At 47.2% G+C, this 21383-nt stretch overlaps 1 protein-coding gene across 2 annotated transcripts; it reads left to right on the forward strand.

Moving 5' to 3' along the window:
• Window positions 1-244: 244 nt before the first annotated feature.
• Window positions 245-18724, forward strand: LMAN2 (lectin, mannose binding 2). Of its 2 annotated transcripts, none has more exons than XM_073889562.1 (8): window positions 245-483; window positions 653-771; window positions 11449-11566; window positions 12408-12487; window positions 12636-12797; window positions 12893-13007; window positions 16180-16299; window positions 17915-18016. In XM_073889562.1, the coding sequence occupies exons 1-8, from the start codon at window positions 288-290 to the stop codon at window positions 17971-17973; spliced, it is 969 nt and encodes a 322-aa protein (XP_073745663.1). In that variant the 5' UTR covers window positions 245-287; the 3' UTR covers window positions 17974-18016. The 2 variants fall into 2 exon arrangements, with proteins under 2 accessions (XP_073745663.1, XP_025722747.1); XM_025866962.2 differs by lacking the exon at window positions 17915-18016 and adding an exon at window positions 18030-18724 and having other exon boundaries at window positions 246-483.
• Window positions 18725-21383: the final 2659 nt, after the last annotated feature.

Raw genomic sequence — 21383 nt, forward strand, 5'->3', positions numbered from 1 at the left:
ACAAGCCTAACGTGCTGTTCCATGATTGGTTGCGGCTCTTGTCGCTCCTAGGAACCCCTTGCTGAGGCTGGCCGACAGGTTCCTCGAAGCCGCCGAGGAGATGGAACAGCACTTGACCAGGCTGGAGGGCTGCTCAGTAAATAAAGCCGCCTTCCTTTCGGCTGCGAGGCTTTGCTTTTTTAACTTCCCTGTGACACTAGGGTTGAAGGGTTTCCGGCCGGAGGACATTAGATGGGACACCCGGAAGGCGGAAGTCCTAGGGCGGAAGTGGCCAAGAGGAACGGAGAATGGCGGTCGAAGGCTGGATTTGGCGCTGGGGCTGGGGCCGGCGGTGCCCGGGGAGGCCTGGGCTTCCCGGCCCCGGCCCTGGCCCCACTACACCTCTACTTCTTCTCCTGTTGCTGGGGCCGGTTGTTGCGGATATAACTGACGGCAACAGTGAACACCTCAAGCGAGAGCATTCGCTTATCAAGCCTTACCAAGGTGAGGCCTGGGGCGAGAATGAGTGTAGGGTGAGGGCGAGGCTGGACAGGGTTGGGTAAAGGGGTTTCCTTTCTCCCGAGCAAAGCAGCCGTGTGGGTTTCCTGCCTCTGGCAAGGCCAGTCCTGGCATGGCCTCTTACGCACCTGTCTACGCCCATCTCTGCCCACAGGGGTCGGTTCCAGCTCCATGCCCCTCTGGGACTTCCAAGGCAGCACTATACTCACGAGCCAGTACGTGCGTTTGACCCCTGATGAGCGCAGCAAAGAGGGCTCTATCTGGAACCACCAGGTGAGTGGCTCCCAGGACGCTAGGTATATCCTTAAGTAAGCCACTACTCCCAGTCTCCGCAGCACCCCAGACCTGCGCTTGGTTTGAAGGCTTGCATCCCCCACCACCCAAGGTTTCCTCATCTTGATAGCACTCACCAGTGATTATTGAAGTTACCACGAATGATTACTAAAGTTACTGTGTGTCAGGAGCTGTGCCTGACACTTCACACCTTTCTCATTTAGTTTCTTCGAAAGCCAGGTGAAGTTAAGTGATGTTATCTCCATTTTACTGACAAAGCTAAAGCTCAGTTGAAAGTGCCTTGCTCAAAGTCGCATAGCTACTAAGCATTGGCGCTCTCAGGCTGTCCGAATTCAACTCTGTCAATAGTGGGATAAATGGGACAGATGGAATCTTTATTGGGTATTTTGTGTGTGTTAGGCACTGAACTTAAAATGCCTTATTGCATTTAATTCTCAAACAGGCTCTTTGAAGTCGATGACTGTCATGGCTTTATGCAGAGCTAACACAGACAGTGAATGGTATAATCAGTATTTAAATTCAGATCTGTCTGATATCTAAGCCCAGCACTTCACTTGCTACACATGACCCCTCCCCTCCCTCTGGACAGTGAGGAATCCCTTAGAAATACTTGCAGACTTAGTCCACTTCCCCAGTGCTTCATGGAGGGTCTTGTCATCAGTGGTATAGAGGAGCTGGACTTGTGGGCAGTTTTAATTTTTGTGACCTTTACTCCAGAGGTTAGGGAACCTCAAGTGTCACTGGCATGTCATACGTGACCAGTGGCCAAGATAAGTTGCTACACGGACTCTACACTGAGAAAGGCTAGGTTAGGAAAGGGGACTACTTTCGGGCTGGGTCACAGGCGGGAAGCTGCTCCTACCTCAACCTGCCTGATTCTAGTTCTTCCCGTAGGCCTAAGCTGTTGACCATTGTCCTACTTTTCTCTATCACCCTGTTCTTTCGTCCATTCTGGATGGCTTCCCCATTTAGTTCTGGGAGCCCACACTGTCCTTGTGTTGCCTCAGCTGCCTGTCCCTTCTGCTGTTCCTCTCCTTTCTGCTAGGGGCTTCTGGGTTACTTTCTTCAGCTTTCGCTCTTATCCTCGGAGCCTGGGGTCTCCGGTGAAGGGGATAAACAAGCATATGTCTACACAGTCTGGCTCCTGGTGCTTGGCATCTCCAGTTATACTGGTTATTTTGTTCCAGCCTCTCTGGCTGCCTTCTTGCCTCAGGACCTTTGCACTTGTTGTTCCCTCTGTCTGGGACACTGCCTCCTGGCTCTTCATGCCTGCTTGCTTCTTTCTCATCTGGTATATCTCAGCTTGACTGCCACCCACTCAGTATTTCATTAACTACTTTCTCTCCCCCGCGTCACATACTGTCACGTTACTCTGTCTAGGGCTTTCAGATAATTTTTAAAAATTACAGTGTAGGGTTACATTTTTTATGGAAGTGAGTTCAGTATGTCATTAATTTTTTAAGTAAGGTACAAATAGTGCTGGAACTTTTAGAAATTGGTTCAGTTACAAGTAACTTAATTATGGTTGTGGATAACTGTTGGTTGGCATTGTCGGTGGTGTGGTGATGTCACAAGGCTGAGAGAATTCTGCACTTAACCTTCATCAAATTTTCAGTCTGGACTCTTAATTCTCTTCCTTCCCCCACATCTCCATTCACTTCTGGGGCTTTTCCTATTTGGCCCTGCAGATATTCTTGAAAGGGTTGGAGTGTTTCCTCTAATTCTTGAAAGAAATTGCTTGGAACTCTTAGAATTTTCTGCCTATTGTTTCCCAAGAACCGTCTCTTCCTTTACTGGACTGGAGAGGTGCTTTCTGGACTTTCTTTGTCCTCACTTCTGGGAGGGGCACTGAATTAGCAGATACTCCTAAGCACCTGCTATTGTCAAGCAGAGAAAACATAGCTTCTGCTGTTTTGGGGTAGAAGGGTTCAGACCAAGGAGTGGCCCCAAGGTGACTGGAACTCCCAAGAGTCCAATGGCTGGAGCACAGGACAGAGGGAAGCCCATGGGGCTGAATGGGGCTGGTCCTGAGGAGCCTTGTGTGGAGGCTGCAGAGTGGAATTTAAGATTTTTTGGCTGATGTACTGTCTGAAAGTATATACCCTCTTGCACTTTCTAAAAATTGATGTCCAGAATTGCTTTTCTTAAGTTTAAATATTTGTAAAGGATGTAGTTTCCAGCATATTTTAAATATTGCCATTTTATTTTATTTTTTTAAGATTTTGTGTACCTATGTATTGAGAGAGAGCGCATGCGCCCCGGTGGGGGGGGAGGGGCAGAGGGGGAGGGGAGACTCTTCAGCGGACTCCTCGCTGAGCAAACTGAGAACTGAGCGGGGGAGTGAGACCTCGAGATCATGACCTGAGCTGAGAGCTGAAATCAAGAGTCAGACGCTCAACTGACGGAGCCACCCAGGCGCCCCTAAATATTGCCATCTTAAAAGGAAACTGTTCAGGGGCGCCTGGGTGGCTCAGTCGTTGGGTGTCTGCCTTCAGCTCGGGTCATGATCCTGGAGTGCTGGGATCGAGCCCCAAATCAGGCTCCTTGCTCAGCGGGGAGTCTGCTTCTCCCTCTTCCACTCCCCCTGCTTGTGTTCCCTCTTTCGCTGTGCCTCTCTCTGTCAAATAAATAAATAACATCTTTTAAAAAAATTAAAAAAATGAAACTGTTCAGTACTCTTAAGTGTATTCAGTGGAATCTAAATATTTCAATTTGATATCCACTGTATGTTTTAAACACTATGAATCAGTGCAAATTATACATCAGGGTTTTTTTTTGAATTTGTATTTTCATTTCATCCCACACAGAATTTTGTTCTATGCAGTATATTTAGTGCTTGAAAATCTCTTACTGAATAACTTGTCCCATTCCTCTGCAACTAAAATAAATTAAACCTTTTAACTTTTTTGGGACCTTGAAACGTTTTTATTATTTTGGGGGGAATATAATTATTAATACACAGTTGGTCAAAATAAATGCATTACACAATTTTTTGATAATTATTGTAAAAGTAAAAATTTATTGAATACATCCCAATAAACTGTTGTCCCTCCATCCCTGTCTGGATGGATATTATTGTCAGAATAAGACAGTATTCAGCACCTCAGCACCACTTCTGCTTTTTGTTTTTACAGGTGTGAATCCTGAGAATCTGTGTTCACTTAGATAGTAATGGAGATGGAGGGAGGTTTTTTTTTTTTTAATTTATTTATTTATTTTGAGAGAGTGAGAATGAGAGAGATAGAGAGAGAGTACATGAGAGGGAGGAGGATTAGAGGGAGAAGCAGGCTCCTCGCTGAGCAGGGAGCCCGATGCAGGACTCGATCCCGGGGACTCCAAGATCATGACCTGAGCCGAAGGCAGTTGCTTAACCGACTGAGCCACCCAGGCACCCGAGGGAGTTTTGTTATAGCAGAATTACTCAATATTTTAAACTTCTTTAGGTTTACAAACCCCAAATCATTTAGTGATCTTTCATCAAAATGTGTCATGATGTATGAGCTGACTACTGGATTAGCTCTGTCTTCCACTTGTTGTGAGCAAAGACATGGAAACCACTAACTGTAAAATGCTCTATGATTGCCAGGTGATTCTGATTTAGTTGGCCCCAGGGAGGGCCAGGGCGTTATGCTGAGCTCCCCAGCTGGCTCAGCTTTGCAGCGAGGGTGGAAAACCATGGCCGTGTCACTTTCTGTCTCCAAAAGCAGCTTCTGCTGCTTCCAGCAGAATCCGTTCCAGCTGGTACCTCACCTGCACCTGCTTAAAATCCTTCAGAAGATTTATATTTTCTCTATCTTGGTATTTCCCTCCACTGATCTGCAGTCTTCAATCTGCCGTATGCAGAGACTTTCTAAGGTCTGGATAGTCCTGTAGGAATCAGTTTCCAGGTTTCAGCTTCTTTGGGTACCCTTTCCAGAAACTCCTCTCCCTATGAACCATACCAGGGGCAGGAGAGTAGGTGTTCATTTCTCATCTCCCTGTTTACAGTTGCCCTTCTGCTTGGAGGCAACCCCTTGAACCAGCTTGGGGTCTTAGCTCAGCACATTGTTCCCAGGTGCAGAAAACTCGTGGGCTCCAAAGAGACCATTTGAAATCTGGTTTCTGGGCTTTTATAGAGGTGAGATATATTTAACATTTTTTTTTCCAAACATAAAGGCTTTTCTAGTTACTAAAAAATTAAGTTGTCATTAATATCTAGTTTGATTTTATCATGGTGAAAGAACACAAGCTATTATTTCCATCCTTGGAGGTCTGTTGAGTCTTGGAAATGGTCAGGTTTTGGGAAAATTTTCTGTGTGTGTTTGCAAAGAATGCGGATTCTCAGCTAGTTGAGTGCATTGTGCCATTTAGGTCCTTGCTCAGATTTGCTGACTGGGTTCAAATATCTGTATTCTTCCTGACATTTTTGCTCGTTTTTATCAGTTACTGAAGAGGTATGTTAGAATTGCTTTGTGGATTTGTTTTTACTTTTGTAATTCTGTCAGTCTCTGCTTTATAGATTTTGAGGCCAAAATTTTCCTGGTAAATGAACACTTTTCATTAAATATTTTTGTCATTAAAAAGTCCCCTTTTAGGGGCGCCTGGGTGGCTCAATCGGTTAAGCGTCTGCCTTCGGCTCAGGTCGTGATCCCAGGGTCCTGGGATCGGGTCCCGCATCGGGCTCCCTGCTCAGCGGGGAGCCTGCTTCTGCCTGCTTCTACCTCTGCCTGCCGCTCCCCCTGCTTGTGCTCGAGTTCGCTCTCTGTCATGTCAAATAAATAAATAAGTAAAAAATCTTTAAAAAGTCTCCTTTTAAACTTTGTTGTCGGTATAGCCGCACAAGCCTGCCCTTGGTTAGCGTTCACACGCTGTATGTTTTCTGCCCTTTTCCTTTTTTCCACTCCTTTATGTTTCAGAGCTGTGTCCTGTAAAGAGCACATAATTAGGCTTCCGGGGGATTATTGGTTTATTTTTATTGTGGTAAAACACATAACAGATTGTCATTTTAACCTTTTTTCTTCACTTTTAAACCCTTTATGAAAAATTTCTCTTCAGTGGCCTTCTCATTGGCATTTAAATGGTGTTGGAAAATGTAATGGCTAGCTAAAAAAAGTACTTGATTATTGTACTTATGTATCTGCACACATGCAAAAGAAACTCCCACAGACATTTTTTATCATGGTAAATATACATAGCGTAGAAGTTACCACTGTAACCATTTTAAGTGTACAGTTCAGTGGCGTTAAGTACATTCACCTTGTTGTACAACCATCACCACAGTCTATCTCCAGAATTTTCCTGTCTTTCCAAACTGAAACTTGGTGCTCATTAAACAGTGACTCTCCATTCCCAGTTCCCCACAGCCCCTGGTAACCAATAGTCTACTTTCCATCTGAAATTGACTCTTTCAGGGACCTCATTTAATGAAATCATAGAATATTTGTGTTTGGCTTATTCCAGTTAGCGTAGCTCAAGTTTCATGTTGTAGCATAATCGGCACTTCATTCCTTTTTATGGCTGAATAATATTCCTGTGTGTGTTTACCACATTTTGTTAATCCATTTATTTGTTGCTGGACTCCTGGGTTGTTTCTACCTTGTGGCTGTTGTGAGTAATGCGGCTGTGAACATGGGTGTGCATGAGTGTTTGAGTCCTTGCTTTTAGTTATTTTGAGTATATACCTAGGAAGTGGAAATGCTGGGTCATATGGGAATTCTATGTTTAACTTTTTTTTTTTTAAGATTTTATTTATTTGAGGGGTGCCTGGGTGGCTTAGTCAGTTGGGCGGCTGCCTTTGGATCAGGTCATGATCCCAGCGTCCTGGGATCCAGCCCCACATCAGGCTCCTTGCTCAGTGGGAAGCCTGCTTCTCTCTCTCCCTCTGCCTGCCTGCCGCTCCCCCTGCTTGTGCTCTCTCACTATCTCTCCTTCTGTGTCAAATAAATAAATAAATAATCTTAAAAAAAAAAAAAGATTTTATTTATTTGAGAGAGAAGAGAGCAGAGAGCAGGAGCCTGGTATCAAGACCTGAGCCGAAGGCAGACACTTAACTGACTGAACCACCCAGGTGCCCCTATGTTTAACTTTTTGAGAACCGCCAAACTGTTTTCCACAGCAACTACACCATTTTACATTCCCACCAGCAATGCACAAAGGTTCCAGTTTTTCCACATTCTTGCCAACACTTTTTTTTTTTTTTAAGTTTTATTTTAAGTTTATTCATTTATTTAAGTAATCTCAACACCCAATCTGGGGCTTGAACTCACAACCTGGAGATCAAGAGTCACAGGCTCCATCCACGGAGCCAGCCACATGCCCTGCCAACACTTCTCATTTTCTGTTTTTTTTTTTTTTTTTTTTTTTTTTTTTTTGATGATAGTCATCCATCCTAATGGGTGTGAGGCAGTATCTTGTGGTTTTGATTTGCATTTCTCTAATAACTAATGACATTGAGCATTTTTCATGTGCATATTGGCCATTTGTTTATCTTCTGCCTTAGAAAAATGTCTAGTCAAGTCCTTTGCTCATTTTGAAATTTTTTTTTTCTTTTTTTGTTGAACTTTAGGAGCTCTCTGTATATTTGGGAGACACTACCCCCTTATCAAATACATGATTTGGAAATATTTTCTCCCATTTTGTGGTTTGTCTTTTTACTCTCGATGTTTTTGATGTGCAAGAATTTTTAATTTTGATGAAATTCACTTTATTTTTTTGTGTGTGTGCTTTGGTGTCCTGTCCAAGAAATCTTGCTAAATCCAATGTTGTGAACATTTTCCCTGTGTTTTCTTCTAAGATTTATAGTTTTAGCTCTTAAGTTTGTCTTTGATTCTTTATTTACTATTTGAAATAAACTTATTTTGAGATAATTGTGAATTCACATACAGGTTTTTGTTCTGTTTTAAAGATTTTATTTATTTAAGAGAGAGGGAGAGAGAGAGCATAGGCAGAGGGAGAATGCTCAGCGGGGAGTCTGATATGGGGCTGGATCCCAGGACCCTGGGATCATGACCTGAGCCAAAGGCAGATGCTCAACTGACTGAGCTGCCCAGGCACCCCAGTTCACATACAGTTGTAAAAAATAATACAGAGCGATCTTATGTAGCCTTATCAACAGGTAGTCATCTACATTTACGATAATTACTGATTTTTTTTTAAAGATTTATTTATCTAAATAGAAAGGGGGACGGGCAGAGGGAGAGAGAGCTGTAAGCAGACCCTGCACTGAGCGCAGAGCCCGATGCAGGGCTCGATCTCACCACCCTGAGACCACAATATGAGCTGAAACCAAGAGTTGGACACCCAACTGACTGAGCCACCCAGGCGCCCCAGATTTTGGTTTTACCTACCTTCCTATTATTTATTTTCTATTTGTACTGCTCATTCTCTGTTCATTTTTCTCTCTGGACTTCTTTTGGGTTAGTTAATTTTTATTCCATTTTTAGTCTTCTGCTAGCTTGAAAGTTCTTTTCTTGATCCCTGATTTTTCAGTGATTACTCTGGAGTTTAAAACACACAGCCAGGGGCGCCTGGGTGGCTCAGTCGTTAAGCGTCTGCCTTCGGCTCAGGTCATGATCCCAGGGGCCTGGGATCGAGCCCCACATCGGGCTCCCTGCTTGACGGGAAGCCTGCTTCTCCCTCTCCCACTCCCCCTGCTTGTGTTCCCTCTCTCACTGTCTTTCTTTCCATCAAAAAATAAATAAAAAATCTTAAAAAAAAAAAAAAACCACACACACACAGCCATATTTTACCAGTCTAATGATAATGTGTACCTTCTTCCTGGACAATGCAAAGATCTTAGATTACTTTAACTTTATTTACCCCATTGTTGTCATTTATTTTAATCCTTTCTGTTTTAAGTCACATAAAACATTGTTTTATACAGTCAAATATTTATTTACCCCCACATTTACTGTATTGGTTGCTCTTTGTTCCTTCCTGAATCTCTGACTTTACTCTGGATCTGGATAATTTTCCTTCTTTCTGATGAATGAAAGACAGTTTTAATGTTTTTGTTTATCTAAAAATGTCTTAATTTCACCTTCATTCTTAAAGGATAACATTTGCTAAGTATAGAATCCTGTGTTGGTTGTTATTTTCTTTTAACTCCAAATATTTCAATCTGTTGTCTTCTTGCTCCCAGTGTTTCCGTTGAGAAGGCCCATAACAGGCTAATTGTTCCTTTGAAGATAATCTTGTGGTTTTTTTCCCCTCTGGTTGCTTTTAAGACTCTTTCCCTCTCCCTCCCTCCCTTTTTAATGTGCCTAGGTATGGTTTTCTTTTTATTTGTCTCCTTTGGTTTGTTAAGATTTAAGGTTTGTGGTGTAATGTCTTTGAATCAGTTTTAGTTAAGTATGTGGACATCTCTATTCCTTTGACCTGTTCTCTCACTTCTCATTCTGAAACTCCAGTTATACGTATCTTAGAGTTTCTCACTGTCTCTTATTGACAATTTTGTGTCTACCATTCACTCTCTGTGCTTCTTCCTGGATATTTTTATCTATCTGACTGGCCTTGAGATCACTGACTGGTTCTCTTTTCATCTGTTTTTTATCTGTTGTTAAGCCTGTCCATTACATTATTAATTTCAGTTATTATATTCTTTTAGTTCTGGATTTTTTTTGTGAGGTGAGTTTTTAAAAATTTCAGTTATTTTCCAAAGTTCTCAGTCTTGTCTTTTATCTCCTTGAATGTAGGAAACTAAGTTATTTACAAGTCCAGTATCTGGAGTTCCCATCAGCCTGTTTCCTCCCTCCCTCCCTTTTTGTTTTTGTTGGTAACTTGTCTTTTGTGCCTGGTTATTTATTGTATGCCAGATACTGTATTTGTAAGATTGTTGAAAAATTTCAGGCTTGGGTGAGTCACTTTAATCTACTTTAAGGGATGAGAGGGCTCAAGCTGAGCAACCGCCCCTGGGAGGGCTTTTCCTCATTCACTCTTATATTTGGGTTGCCATCTTTGTGGTCAGCCCAAGACAAGGGTGGTTCACCAGGCCTTCCACTCCCTCAGTAGGCCTTGGTGTCAGCTTTGTTCATCTGGCCTTGGGAGCTGGTCTTACCACCTCTCAGTTGTCCCCTCTAGAATGCAGATTTTCCCAGAGCCAGTGAACTGCCGAGAATTGGGAAGGCCAAAATTTCACACTCCTTGCAAGCTGTTGGTTAGGTGTCTGCCAGCTGTGTTCTCAGGGGCTTGGTTTTTGGTTCCCAGAGCCAGAACAGTAAGTCTGATGAATCAGTGAATGCCCAAGCCAGATCACACAAGAGAGGATATAAAGTTTTCTATTTTTGAGTTTTTAAAAACTATGTTAATTATACAAAATTCAGATATAGAAAGTAAACATTTCTTGGAGCTCCCCTACCAAAGTCACGTATCGTTCATATTGGTCCATGTTCTTTTGATTTTTTTCTTTCTATCTGTATATGAATTCCTTTTTCTAAAAAAAGGAACTTTTGTAACTTACTTTTCTTCTCTTAATATCTTTGATATCTTCAAGTGTAAAGGCTTATGGATCTGCCATGGTCTTTTAAAAAGCTGCAACAACAAGATTGCCCCCAAGAAGATGGGAGCATCTACAGTCCCATTGGTTGTTTGAGAGCATGTGTTTCTTTCCATCCTCCTCTACACTGGTATTAATGATCTCTTTAATAGTCACCAATCTGATAAGTCAACGACATTTTGGTTTAGTTTGCTTTTCTAATGGACCTTTGTTTAAACACTTGCTCACATCCCCATATGTAGACTTCCCCCAAGTGGATTCTTGTCAAAGTATGTGTCAACACCTTAGTTTTCATGAGCAACTTCCTGGTGGGTGAGGCCAGGCTGTTCCCCTTATTGTGGATAGTGCCCTGCTCTGCACCTTGTGTTTCTGAATGCCAGGGAATATCTGCCTTTTCTCACATCACAATAGCCCAGAGACCCCAGAGCATGACCCTTCCAGCCCCCCAGCCCTGGCACTGCCATCACACTGAAGCTGGACTGGGTCTGTAAGAGGCAGGACGGGTGCTGGCCAAGAGCTTGGGGTTTGGAGTCATCTAGACCTGGGGTTGAGTCCCTCAGCTTGAAAGTGTGGTTGGAAGGGAAGACAGTAGGGGTGGGAGGCCAGAAAAGAGTTGCTGCACTTTCTGTTAAAGTCTTGAAGATCAAGACACAGCACAAGTTTCTGAGTCAGGTAGATCTGGGTATGAATCAAGACCATCCACTTAACCTGCTGTGGACAAGTTATTTTGTCTCCGAATGAGTTTTCTTTTTGGTAAAGTATGTGGCCCAAATAGGGGTAGTAATCCTTCCACAAGATTTTGGGGCAGAAGCAGTGGGGATGGAGAGGAAACGGCTGATGGGTTTGGCTGGTGTTGAGGAAAGTGAATCATAAGAGTGAGAACCTGTGGCCAGACCCGAGAGAGGACTAGGGCCAGGATGGGCAGAGTCTGGGCCTCAGGCAGCCTTGGGACACTGTGTGCCTCCCTCCTCCCCACCTGGGAAGCCCAGCAGCCCCCTCCCTTCCTGCTGAGAATGCCAGGGGGTGGGGTGTCTCTTGGTCAGTGGCACTTGTGACTCTGCTGCCTGGCCCTGTTTCAAGGAGTGCCAGTGTCAGCGGAGGAGACGGGCCTGTGCTGGGTCACCTCTTGCTGGCAGGATAGCCTGGGGATAGCCTCTGAGCATTTCTTTCTGCTTTCCCTGCAGCCTTGCTTCCTCAAGGACTGGGAGATGCATGTCCACTTTAAAGTCCATGGCGCAGGGAAGAAGAATCTCCATGGAGATGGCATTGCCTTGTGGTACACCCGGGACCGCCTTGTGCCAGGTAGGGAGGCGCTTGTCTAGGTGGGGGCATTCTGCACCCTCCTGTTAGTGTCCTGCTGCTCCTCTTTGAGGAAACCCGGGACCTCGAGTCTGCTCTGGAAAGTATCCCTATAGGAAGAGGGATAGCTGGATCCTGCAGCTCAATTTTGTATCCCATTGTGGCCTGGTGTTGTACACCAGCTAAGAAAGGATTTTACGGTTCTATTTTTTTTTTTTTTTTTTTTAGATTGATTGATTTATTTTAGAGCAAGAGTGCACGCTAGAGCATGCTAGCGAGCATGTGCGAGTCAGGGGGAGGGACAGAGGGAGAGAAAGAGGGGAAGCAGAGCTGAGTGCGGAGTCTGATGCAGGGCTCAATCCCAGGACCCTGAGATCATGACCTGAGCCAGCTCCCAAGAGTTGGATGCTTAACCGACTGAGCCACCCAGGCGCCCCATCATTCTACCATTTTTTAGAAAAGCAAAAACAAGGCTATGTGGCTGAGACCATGTGTGTCTGCAAAGTCTAAAATGTTTCCTCTCTGGCCCTTGACAGAAAGTTGCTGGCCCCTGGGTTAGAGGATGGGATTTCCTTTGTGGGGGTCCTTTCTGCCCTCTTGTCACAAGACATGTCAGAGTACAAGGCCAGGTGTTGTCCCCTCAATAGTTCTGGTTTCAGACTTTGAGTCTTCTCTGCTGCACCCCTGACACCTCCCCTCCCTTAGAGATTCCTTCCCTTTCCTGGGTGAATGACCACAGATTAACCTCTCTTCCCCCACCTACACTGGCATTACTTTGTCCTTCAGGTACCCAGGGGACAACTCCAGTATCTCCCATTACGAGAGCATCTCCTTCTAATTCCAGGGCCTGTGTTTGGAAGCAAAGACAACTTCCACGGCTTAGCCATCTTCTTGGACACATATCCCAACGATGAGACCACAGAGGTATGCCTCTACTTTCTCCCTCAGGCAGGACAGGAAGGGCTGGGCAGTTGGCCGGGGGGTGGGGACCAGGACTTCTCCCTGGTCTTGGCACAAAAGGGTCCTCCCACAGGCTGGACTGGCCATGGATTAACTGGTGTCTCGATCTCAGCGTGTGTTCCCGTACGTCTCGGTGATGGTGAACAATGGCTCCCTGTCCTACGACCATAGCAAAGATGGCCGTTGGACCGAGCTGGCGGGCTGCACGGCAGACTTCCGTAACCGCGATCACGATACCTTCCTGGCTGTGCGCTACTCCCGGGGCCGTCTGACGGTGAGCAGGCGGGCCAGGGCCAGCTCTGTCTGTAGGGGCTCGGGGAGGTGGGCGGGCTTGGGCCTGGTGTGTACTTGACTTGCTGCTGGCTGCAGGTGATGACTGACCTAGAGGACAAGAATGAGTGGAAGAATTGCATCGACATCACGGGAGTGCGCCTGCCCACCGGCTACTACTTCGGAGCTTCAGCAGGCACTGGAGACCTGTCCGGTGAGTGTTTGGGCTGAGCAAGGCATTAAGTCTCAATCTTGACCTTCCCTGGTCTGTTGGAACCTTGTGACATAGCTGATCACTTTTCCTTCTTGAACTCCCTTCATTTGGGTGCACATGCACCTGGGTTTCTTCCTCCACTTTCCAGCGTCTGGGAATGTTGGCACACCTGGGGCTTATTCCATGAGCACTCCCTCAGCCATCTTCCCCTCTCTTTAGCAACTGGGGGGCTTTGAATCCAGATGCTGCAGAGTCCAGCTTTGTGTCACCAGCTCAGACCTTTCAGACCTATGTGACCAAGAACCTGCTTGACATCTCTACCTGGATACCCAACAAGCATTTCAGCCTTTACATGCCCACAGCTGAAGCCCACATCTTGCCACCGAGGCATAAATGGCACCTCTGTTATTCTAGTTGTTCAGCCCAAAAAACCTTGGTGTCGTTCCGTTCTCTCTTTTCTCTCTTACACGCCACCTCTCATCTTTTGGTGAGTCCTGCTGGCCTTGTCTTCTCAGTGCAGCCGACCACTTCTCTCCCCTCTGTTACTACTTGGCAGGTCCAGGCCATTGTTTTCACTCGGACGACTGTGTGAGCTTCCCATGTGGTCCCCTTCTTCCACACTAGCCCCCGACAGTCTCTTCCAGCTCAGCAGCCAGAATCATTCCGTGAAAGCTCAAGTGAGGTCTCACCACTTCTGTCTCCTGCAGGGTCAAGGCCACTGTCTGTCCTAGTAGTGGTCTGCTGGGCCCTGTGTGCCAGTGCCTCCCCCACCCTGTCACCTGTGACTCATGACCCTCCCTTAACATCACCCCCAGCTGTTCTTCAGACCCGCCAGCGCCCTCCACCGGGCCTTTTGTACCTGTGCCTCACTCTTGTCTCGTTCCGGTCTTACTCAGATGTCCCTTCCTCACTGGGGCCTTCCCTGATTCCCTTATTAATTTATTTTTTTTTACTTTTGTAAATAAAATAAATAAGCTCTACACCCAGTGTGGGGCTTGAACTCAGAACCCCAAGATCCAGAGTCGCATGCTCTACTAACCGAGCCAGCCAGGTGCCCCTGCTTCCCTTATTTAAAACTGCACATGCATACACCAGTCTCCGGTGTACTCCTTATCACCTTTCTTGGCTTTATTTTTCTTCATAACATTTAACTATCTTGAAATCTACCATGTAATTTATTTTTTGGGTCCCCTTGACCGAACTGTAAGTTTCATAAAGTCAGGGCTCTTGTTTGGCCCACAGTGTGCTCCAGAAGCATTGGGCTGCTGCCAGCCCCTGAAAGCTTTGCTGGGCCACTGGGCCTGGGTGACACTTGATAGTGACCCTTGGCCATGGTACTCAGGAGGCATCAGGGCCCTCAGAGGGCACCAGGCCCAGGACCAGCTCCTGCTGAAAAGAAGTGGGAAGCAGTGTAAAGACTCAGACAAAGGGCTTATTTATCCTCAGGATGGACATTTCCAGGGCCTGTAATCCAGCCACTGTCCAGGAGCCTCCCCTTCATGGAAATGTCTGGGCCCACTTGGTCCCCAGAGAGTCATTGCTTTGGGGTTTTAAAGTTTTTAGTGTGGATATTTTAATTATATACCCCAAAGTGGGGAGAATGGTCCAATATGTCCCTTTGCCCCTATTACCCAGCTTCAGGGAATCATTAGTTGCTTGTGGACGGCCTGGTAGTCACTTATCAGCTGGCTGTCAGTCCTGTTTCATCTAGGGTTCCACCACAGTCTTTCCCCTCAGGTTATCTGGAATTTCGTCTGATGGTATTTCAGCCTGTGTCAGGAGAAGGTTCTGGGAACAAAGCCAGATCTGTGGCAGTGGATGCTCTCTGGGGCTGTTTGGAGAGGCCCGGTGAAGAGTGCTGGAGATGGCTGTGTACGTAGTAGTGCCTAGCCATTCATCAAAGGCTTGTGAATGCAAGCCTCTGCAGCAGGCATCTCATAGTCACATGACGTAGCAGCCTCTTTACCCTTTCTTTTTTTTTTTTTTAAGATTTTATTTATTTGACAGAGAGAGACAGTGAGAGAGGGAACACAAGCAGAGGAAGTGTGAGAGGGAGAAGCAGGCTTCCTGCGGAGCAGGGAGCCCGATGTGGGGCTCGATCCCAGGACCCTGGGATCATGACCTGAGCCGAAGGCAGACGCTTAACGACTGAGCCACCCAGGCGCCCCTCTTTGCCCTTTTATACCCCTGACACCCTGGGGAGTTTGAGAGGTGAAGGGATTTCCCTACATTCACAGACCTAGGAAGGGCAGAGCTCAGATGGGAACTGCCGTCGGATTTCAGAGTCAGGACTTGTCCCTGGGCCCCCGGGGCTGTGCACGCTGGGCTCTAAGGTACCGCATGGCTCTGCCTGACCCAGTTGCCAGCTCCTTGCTTTTAGGCTCTCCCTTTTCCAGTCTCCAGAGTTTTGACATGAGGCTTTTACTCAGGTTCCGCTTGTTAGCTGTGTTGATACTAGAATCAAGGGACCAGGACCCTCGTCTTGGCTCTGAACCTCCCCATCTCAAAATGGGGTGATCACTTAGTGTCAAGCAGAGGTTCTCTTCTGCCCAAACTGGTTAGACCTGAGCCTTTCTCATGTCTCCTCAGGGACAGTCAGTGCCTATGTATTGGGGCCTAGCCCTCAGCTGTAGTGGAGTCGTTCATCTGCATCCTGTTTTTGGGTCTCTGACGGGAGTGCCTAGCAGCTACCTGCCTGCCCCTTGGGAGGATCAGGCTTCTCAACCGGCCATAGAATAATATGCAAGTTTTTTCTGGTACATACTATCTGCTGGGCAATGTCTTCTGCTTTGTATGTACTTTCTCATTTTCTTGCCATGATAACCAGGCAAGGTGGAGATTATCACCTGGATTTACAAACAAGGAAACTGACTCAGGATTTAGACCCAGGTGATTTTGAGTGTAAAACCCATGCTTTTTTTTTTCCTGTCCATTCTGCTGCCTCTTATTGTTGAGTTCTAGAGGTATTCCAGCCCCTCGAATACCGCCTGCTGGGGGTGGCTGGAGGTCGCTGGGAAGAAAACAGGCCCCGCAGTAGGCAGGAGCAGCGTTCTTTCTGGGGGACCTGGCTACTTTCCCTGACTGGAGCAGCATCCTCACTCTGGGGAGGGACATGGGCTGTGGCCCTAAGGCAGGTTCCGTGCCCCTTATAAGCTAACTCTCGGTCCTGCAGACAATCATGACATCATCTCCATGAAGCTGTTCCAGCTGATGGTAGAACACACTCCTGATGAAGAGAACATTGATTGGACCAAGATTGAGCCCAGCGTTAATTTCCTCAAGTCACCCAAAGGTACATGCTTGAGGCCCATCCCAGCCTGGGGGGCGGCGGTGGAGGGGCCAGCTTGGCTGAGTGCCTATCATCCATTTGCTCTCCTCTGGTCCGGTTGTGGTTGTGGCCTGGGGTCTTGGATCAGCAGTCAGTGCTAATGAGTAGATATGAGAACATCTGGCATCTGCTTCTGCCCGTGCTTGGTGCTGGGTAAATGGCCAGTAAAGCCAGAGGGGCAGTTTGTTGGTGTAGGTGGCGTGCAGGGCATTCTGATACAACTCGTGCATGGCCTGGGCAGTAGGTCCTGCCACGAGCTGGGGAACTGATCGTCCAGCTTTCCTCAGCTAGAAACAAGTAAAGGCAAGATTTGACCTTAAGTTTTTGCAAAGCCCCAAAAGCTCAGACTCTTCCCGTGGTGCTAATTAGCCACCAGTCTGTCTTCACAGAGCTAATTAGCCACCAGTCTGTCTTCAGTTCTGGTTGAATTGAAACTCCTGTGAGTGTGGACATCCACCCCAAGAACCCTGAAGTTGTGCCTGTGGGCCAGGGTCAGGGCACTGAGGAACCTCTCAGCCTAGCCCAAGGTCACCATGTGGAGTGGGAGCGGGAGTGAAACCCAGCATTTTATGTGACACCTCACTGTTTTAAGATTCAGATTCTCGTAAACATCTCAGGCTAAACACACCCTACCGTACACCACTGTTTTTGCAGCCTTTGATTGAAGGTTTCTGGCTGCTGAGAGCTTTCAGAGACCTCATCTGCTCTGACCTACCCAGCAACCCCATGGAGGTTGGCTAGGCAGGGATTAACTGGTTTGCAGACTTGTTGATCCTTTCGTTCCTTTAGCAGATGGTTCCAGACTTTCTACTCTGTGCCTAGCTAACCATGGGCTAGGTGCTGTCCTGGGCCTTAGTCTAGTGACTGAGGCAGAGGAGGAGAGAGGCTGGTGTTAAGACCGGGTCAGTAGACCTGCCCTGGTCAGGTTGTGTGGGAAAGGAGGATGTAAGTTGGCTCCTGGCTGGCATTCCAGGCCCCGAGCAGCCCCCACATTAAGGAGTGGAGGGTTGTGGCTGGGGAGGGAGGCCAAGTGGCAGGAACAGGGCCCAGGCTGCACAGGGCAGAAGGACATGAGTCCAGACCCCAGTCCCTTCACCGTAGACTGATGAACTTGACAAAGTCAGTTCCTGCTGTCAGCCTCCTATAAAAGGGAGATCATGAGTTTCCCATCCCAGTGTGAGTGGGATCCCAAGAGATACCTCATGTGTCAAGGCCTCATGCCCAGCGGAGTTGTTGTTGGTTTTAGCAGGCAGGGAAGTGGTGTGGCTGGAGCAGAAGGATGGGGCGGGGGTGGGGTGGGGGTTGGGGCTGGGAGACCCCCTAGGAGCTATGGAATGCATCCAGGTGTGAGGGCAGCCTTTGGCCAGAGCTGTGTTTCTCCAGAGGGGGACCTTGGACCCCTGCACAGGCCTGGGGTGGGGCTTGTGGACACAGATCTTGTGCCTGTGCAGACTTAGGCTCTCCTGGGGAGGCCAGGAATTCAGTTTTCACCAGCTTCTTGCAGCAGAAGGCTCCTGGGGTCTTGATCCCTGGGAAGCTCGGTCCCAGTGGGATTATCTCTCTGTCCATCCCTCTGTAGGGCTGGCCAGCTGCGGTCTGTCGCTCTGCCCCGTCCTGTCGGACTCCCCTGTCTCCTAGGAGCCCGCCTGACACCTCCACTTTGCCACTTCAGCTCCCCCTCTCTTCTCCCCCAGACAATGTGGATGACCCGACCGGAAACTTCCGCAGCGGGCCCCTGACGGGGTGGCGGGTGTTCCTGCTGCTGCTGTGTGCGCTCCTGGGCATCATCGTGTGCGCTGTGGTGGGGGCCGTAGTGTTTCAGAAGCGGCAGGAGCGGAACAAGCGTTTCTACTGAGTGGCCAGTGCTCTGCCCCGGGGAAGGGCCTAGTTTTGGGCCCCAGCACTAATGTGAACTTTTTTTTTACTGGGATTGTAAAAGAAAAACAAGACGACCTTATTTCTTAACTGTTTCAAAGAAATAATTAAAAAAGTATTTTCGTACATTTTGCTTCTTGCCCAGCAGGGACAGGCTGCAGGGCTAGGGAATAGGGTTTGGCACCCCCACAGCTGGGGACAGAGGTACTTGCCTGTTGCCAGCATCTCAGGAGCAGGAAGGAGTCTATGCCTGGAGCTGGGCCCTGGCAGGCGGCTCTTGAACACTGGAGGGCCTCCCAACCACATTGGGGTGGGTGCCTGAGGACGCGAGCAGTGATTTTGTTCTGTGCAGGGTGTGTTAGTGGAGAGCGGGGGCTGACTGGGGAACCTGGGCCTTCCTGGTTGCCCTCTGAGCTTCTTCCCAAGGCAGACCCTTGAGTGAGGCTGGAGGAGCAATTTGGTGTAGGGCTCAGAGTGCGACTGTTTGCTAAATAAAGTGAAATAACCAACCTCAGCTGTGTGACTGTCCTAAGGGGCTTGCTTCTCTTTTTCTTCAAGTAACTTCCAAGTGGCCAGTGCTTTACGGCTCTCAGCCTCCACCCCCGGGCCCTGCCACACAGCCCCAGGAGGCAAGTGCCATGCTCCCGTTCCCAGGTGGGGAAGCACAGCTCCAGGAGGTCAAGCGAAACTTGCCCAGTATCACATAGCAAGTGGGGTCATGGGGATGGGGCCCTGTGCCATTTCCCATGTGCTCTGAGCCTCTGGGTGAGAGGCTTCAGCCAGGGGAGGATGTGGGGTACCACATGGAGGGTGTGACCTAAGTGTAAGTGAACTCTAGGGAACTCTGGCTAAGGGTGCTTCAGGAAGATCTGGAAGGGATTTGTGGGTACAGGAGGATAGGCTGGGGTTAGTATTCCCTTTGGGTGCCTTGAGGGGAGAAAGGTGGCACAGGGAGTGGAAGAAAGCCAGCAGCTGAAGGGAAAGCACCCTTATCTGGCAGCTTTCACGGGTCTGTCCATCTTGGCCATGGCCTGCCTATGCTCTCCAGACTGCTCTTGGATGCCTCTGACCCTGCCACAGAACAGTGTCCTCATCCATTCCAGAACCATCTTCAGCATCTTCCTGCTCAAATAACGTTTGAGTCTCCATCTTAAAAGCGAGAGCAACCCCGTCTTCCTGTTGTAACCAGGCTTTTCGTAATTCACATTCTTGATTAGATTTTCATAAAAAATGGATAGAAGTGGATGAAGTGAAGAGTAAGAACTTATTTTACTGTTAATCTTTCACTCTCCTGAGCTCTTCGTTGATCTGCTATTCACGGTCTCTTGTCCTTCTCGATGTGTCCCCTGCATATATAGGACTCATCTTTCACAGGTTAGACGTCGCAAGATTATTTACGAGATCACGGTGACAGAGAAGTCTGAGCTGCGTTTCCTTCTAATGGGGCTGGGAGCCCATTCATGAAGCTGTAAGAGTAAACATGATCTTCTTTATTGAAATATTTTACTGAGCACTTTCCCCAAAACTGTTTCTTTACTTGAAAAGTAGCTAACTTTGAGTGCTTACTATATGCCAAGCATGGTTCTGAGCAGGTGACATGTATTAACTCATTTCTCTCCACAACACTTAACCCATTTGGACACCGGAAATCCACCAGGTTGGGTGGCTCCTGTCTCACTGACCATCTCCCTCCTCGGGGAGCACCGTGTCCACACTGACATGAACGGCTCAGGCCTGGGGTCTGGAACTCCCCATGGCTGCTACAAACATCATCGTCAGCACCACACTCGTCATACTTGGCCTTTCGTTTTGGCTCTATCTGGGCCTTCCCTGAATTCCTGAATTACGAGGCACATTGGCATCCTGTACTGTATGGCTCTGGCCCTTGGTTGCACATTGGAGTCACCTGGAGAATGAAAGTCAGTCCTCTGTGTTCTCTGGTTCGGGTTTAAAAAGTCAGTGAGGTGTGGGCAAAGGCAGGTTTTTTTTGGGGGGTGGGGGGTGGCAGGGCAAGGGCTGTTTTAAAACAACCATGCTGGGTGGGTAGGATGAGTTTATAGGCTTGGGAACCAGCAGGTGTTAGACCAGTGATTTGAAGGCCAAGATTGAAGTGGTTGTGGTCTGTTCTGGGCTATGAGCATCTCCTTTGCATCCCTTTCAAAGTTCATGCCTGGAGGTGTTTCCCTAGAAGGTTCGATGTGTGCTCTCACATCTGCTTTTACACACATGTGGGATCATGCTGCTGTAATCTACATTTTTGCCACGTGTATTTAAAAATGGAGTAATTTCATCATACAGAAGATAAATATAAATGTATATCCCTGTACCTGCTGTGCAACATGAGAAATAAAACATTGCTGACACACTTGCATCCCTCTTTGTCCCCTGCCCTAAATATGTGCCCCTCCTTTTGGAGGTGATTGTTGCGGATTCTGATTTTTTTTTTTTAAGTGTTTCTTAAAAATGTTACTGTAGAGGTATGTATCAGTAAATACATAGTATTATCTTGCATTTTAAAAATGACAAATGGTACACAGATGTATTCTTCGGATCTTAAAATTCAGCATTGTTTGTGAATGTTTGCGTTACATGTAGCTCAAGATGTGGCATGAGTGGACTCCAGTTTCTGCCTTTGGCCATTGCTGGATGTTTGGATGGTTTCCAGGTTTTTGCTCTTAGAATACTGCTCTAACTGTTCTTGAGCACGACTCCATCCAGGCACAAGCGTGCAGGAATTGCCGGACTTATGTCACATTGCTCTCCGGAGTGGGTTCTATCCATTCTGTCCTGGCGACAGAGATACCCTCTGCCCATTTCTTAACACTCCCTATTGTCAGTGTGTACTTTCTGACAGTCTGATAGGTGTAGAAGTTTTAATTTGCATTTCTCTACTAGTCAGGTTGAGGATTTTTGTTATCCTCAAAGATCTGTTTGTATTTCCTCCATGGTGGTTTAATTTTTTTGCCCCCTCCCTTTTTCCTCGTGGATATGTACGAGTTGTCATGTGATCCTTAGGTTGTGTGCTTTGCAGATACCTCTCAGGATGCCTAGCTCGTTGCTTTTCTAATGATGTCATGTGATATACAGTCTACATTTTAATGTCATTCACTAATCTTTTTCAAAGATTTTCTCCCCCAAAGTTTAAAAATTTTGCTCTTCGTATTTAGAATGTA

The sequence above is a fragment of the Callorhinus ursinus genome, unplaced genomic scaffold (genome assembly GCF_003265705.2).
Source record: "Callorhinus ursinus isolate GAN/ISIS: 27379988/994484 unplaced genomic scaffold, GSC_fseal_2.0 scaffold3, whole genome shotgun sequence".
Classification (NCBI taxonomy): domain Eukaryota; kingdom Metazoa; phylum Chordata; class Mammalia; order Carnivora; family Otariidae; genus Callorhinus; species Callorhinus ursinus.

What these genes read in the sequence shown, in the direction of transcription:
- LMAN2 (XM_025866962.2), top strand. Translation starts at nt 288, where the DNA reads ATGGCGGTCGAAGGCTGGATTTGGCGCTGGGGCTGGGGCCGGCGGTGC. An exon ending in CCGGGACCGCCTTGTGCCAG is followed by an intron (nt 11,567 to 12,407) that starts GTAGGGAGGCGC and finishes TTCTAATTCCAG; the next exon opens with GGCCTGTGTTTGGAAGCAAA. An exon ending in TTTCCTCAAGTCACCCAAAG is followed by an intron (nt 16,300 to 18,029) that starts GTACATGCTTGA and finishes CTTCTCCCCCAG; the next exon opens with ACAATGTGGATGACCCGACC.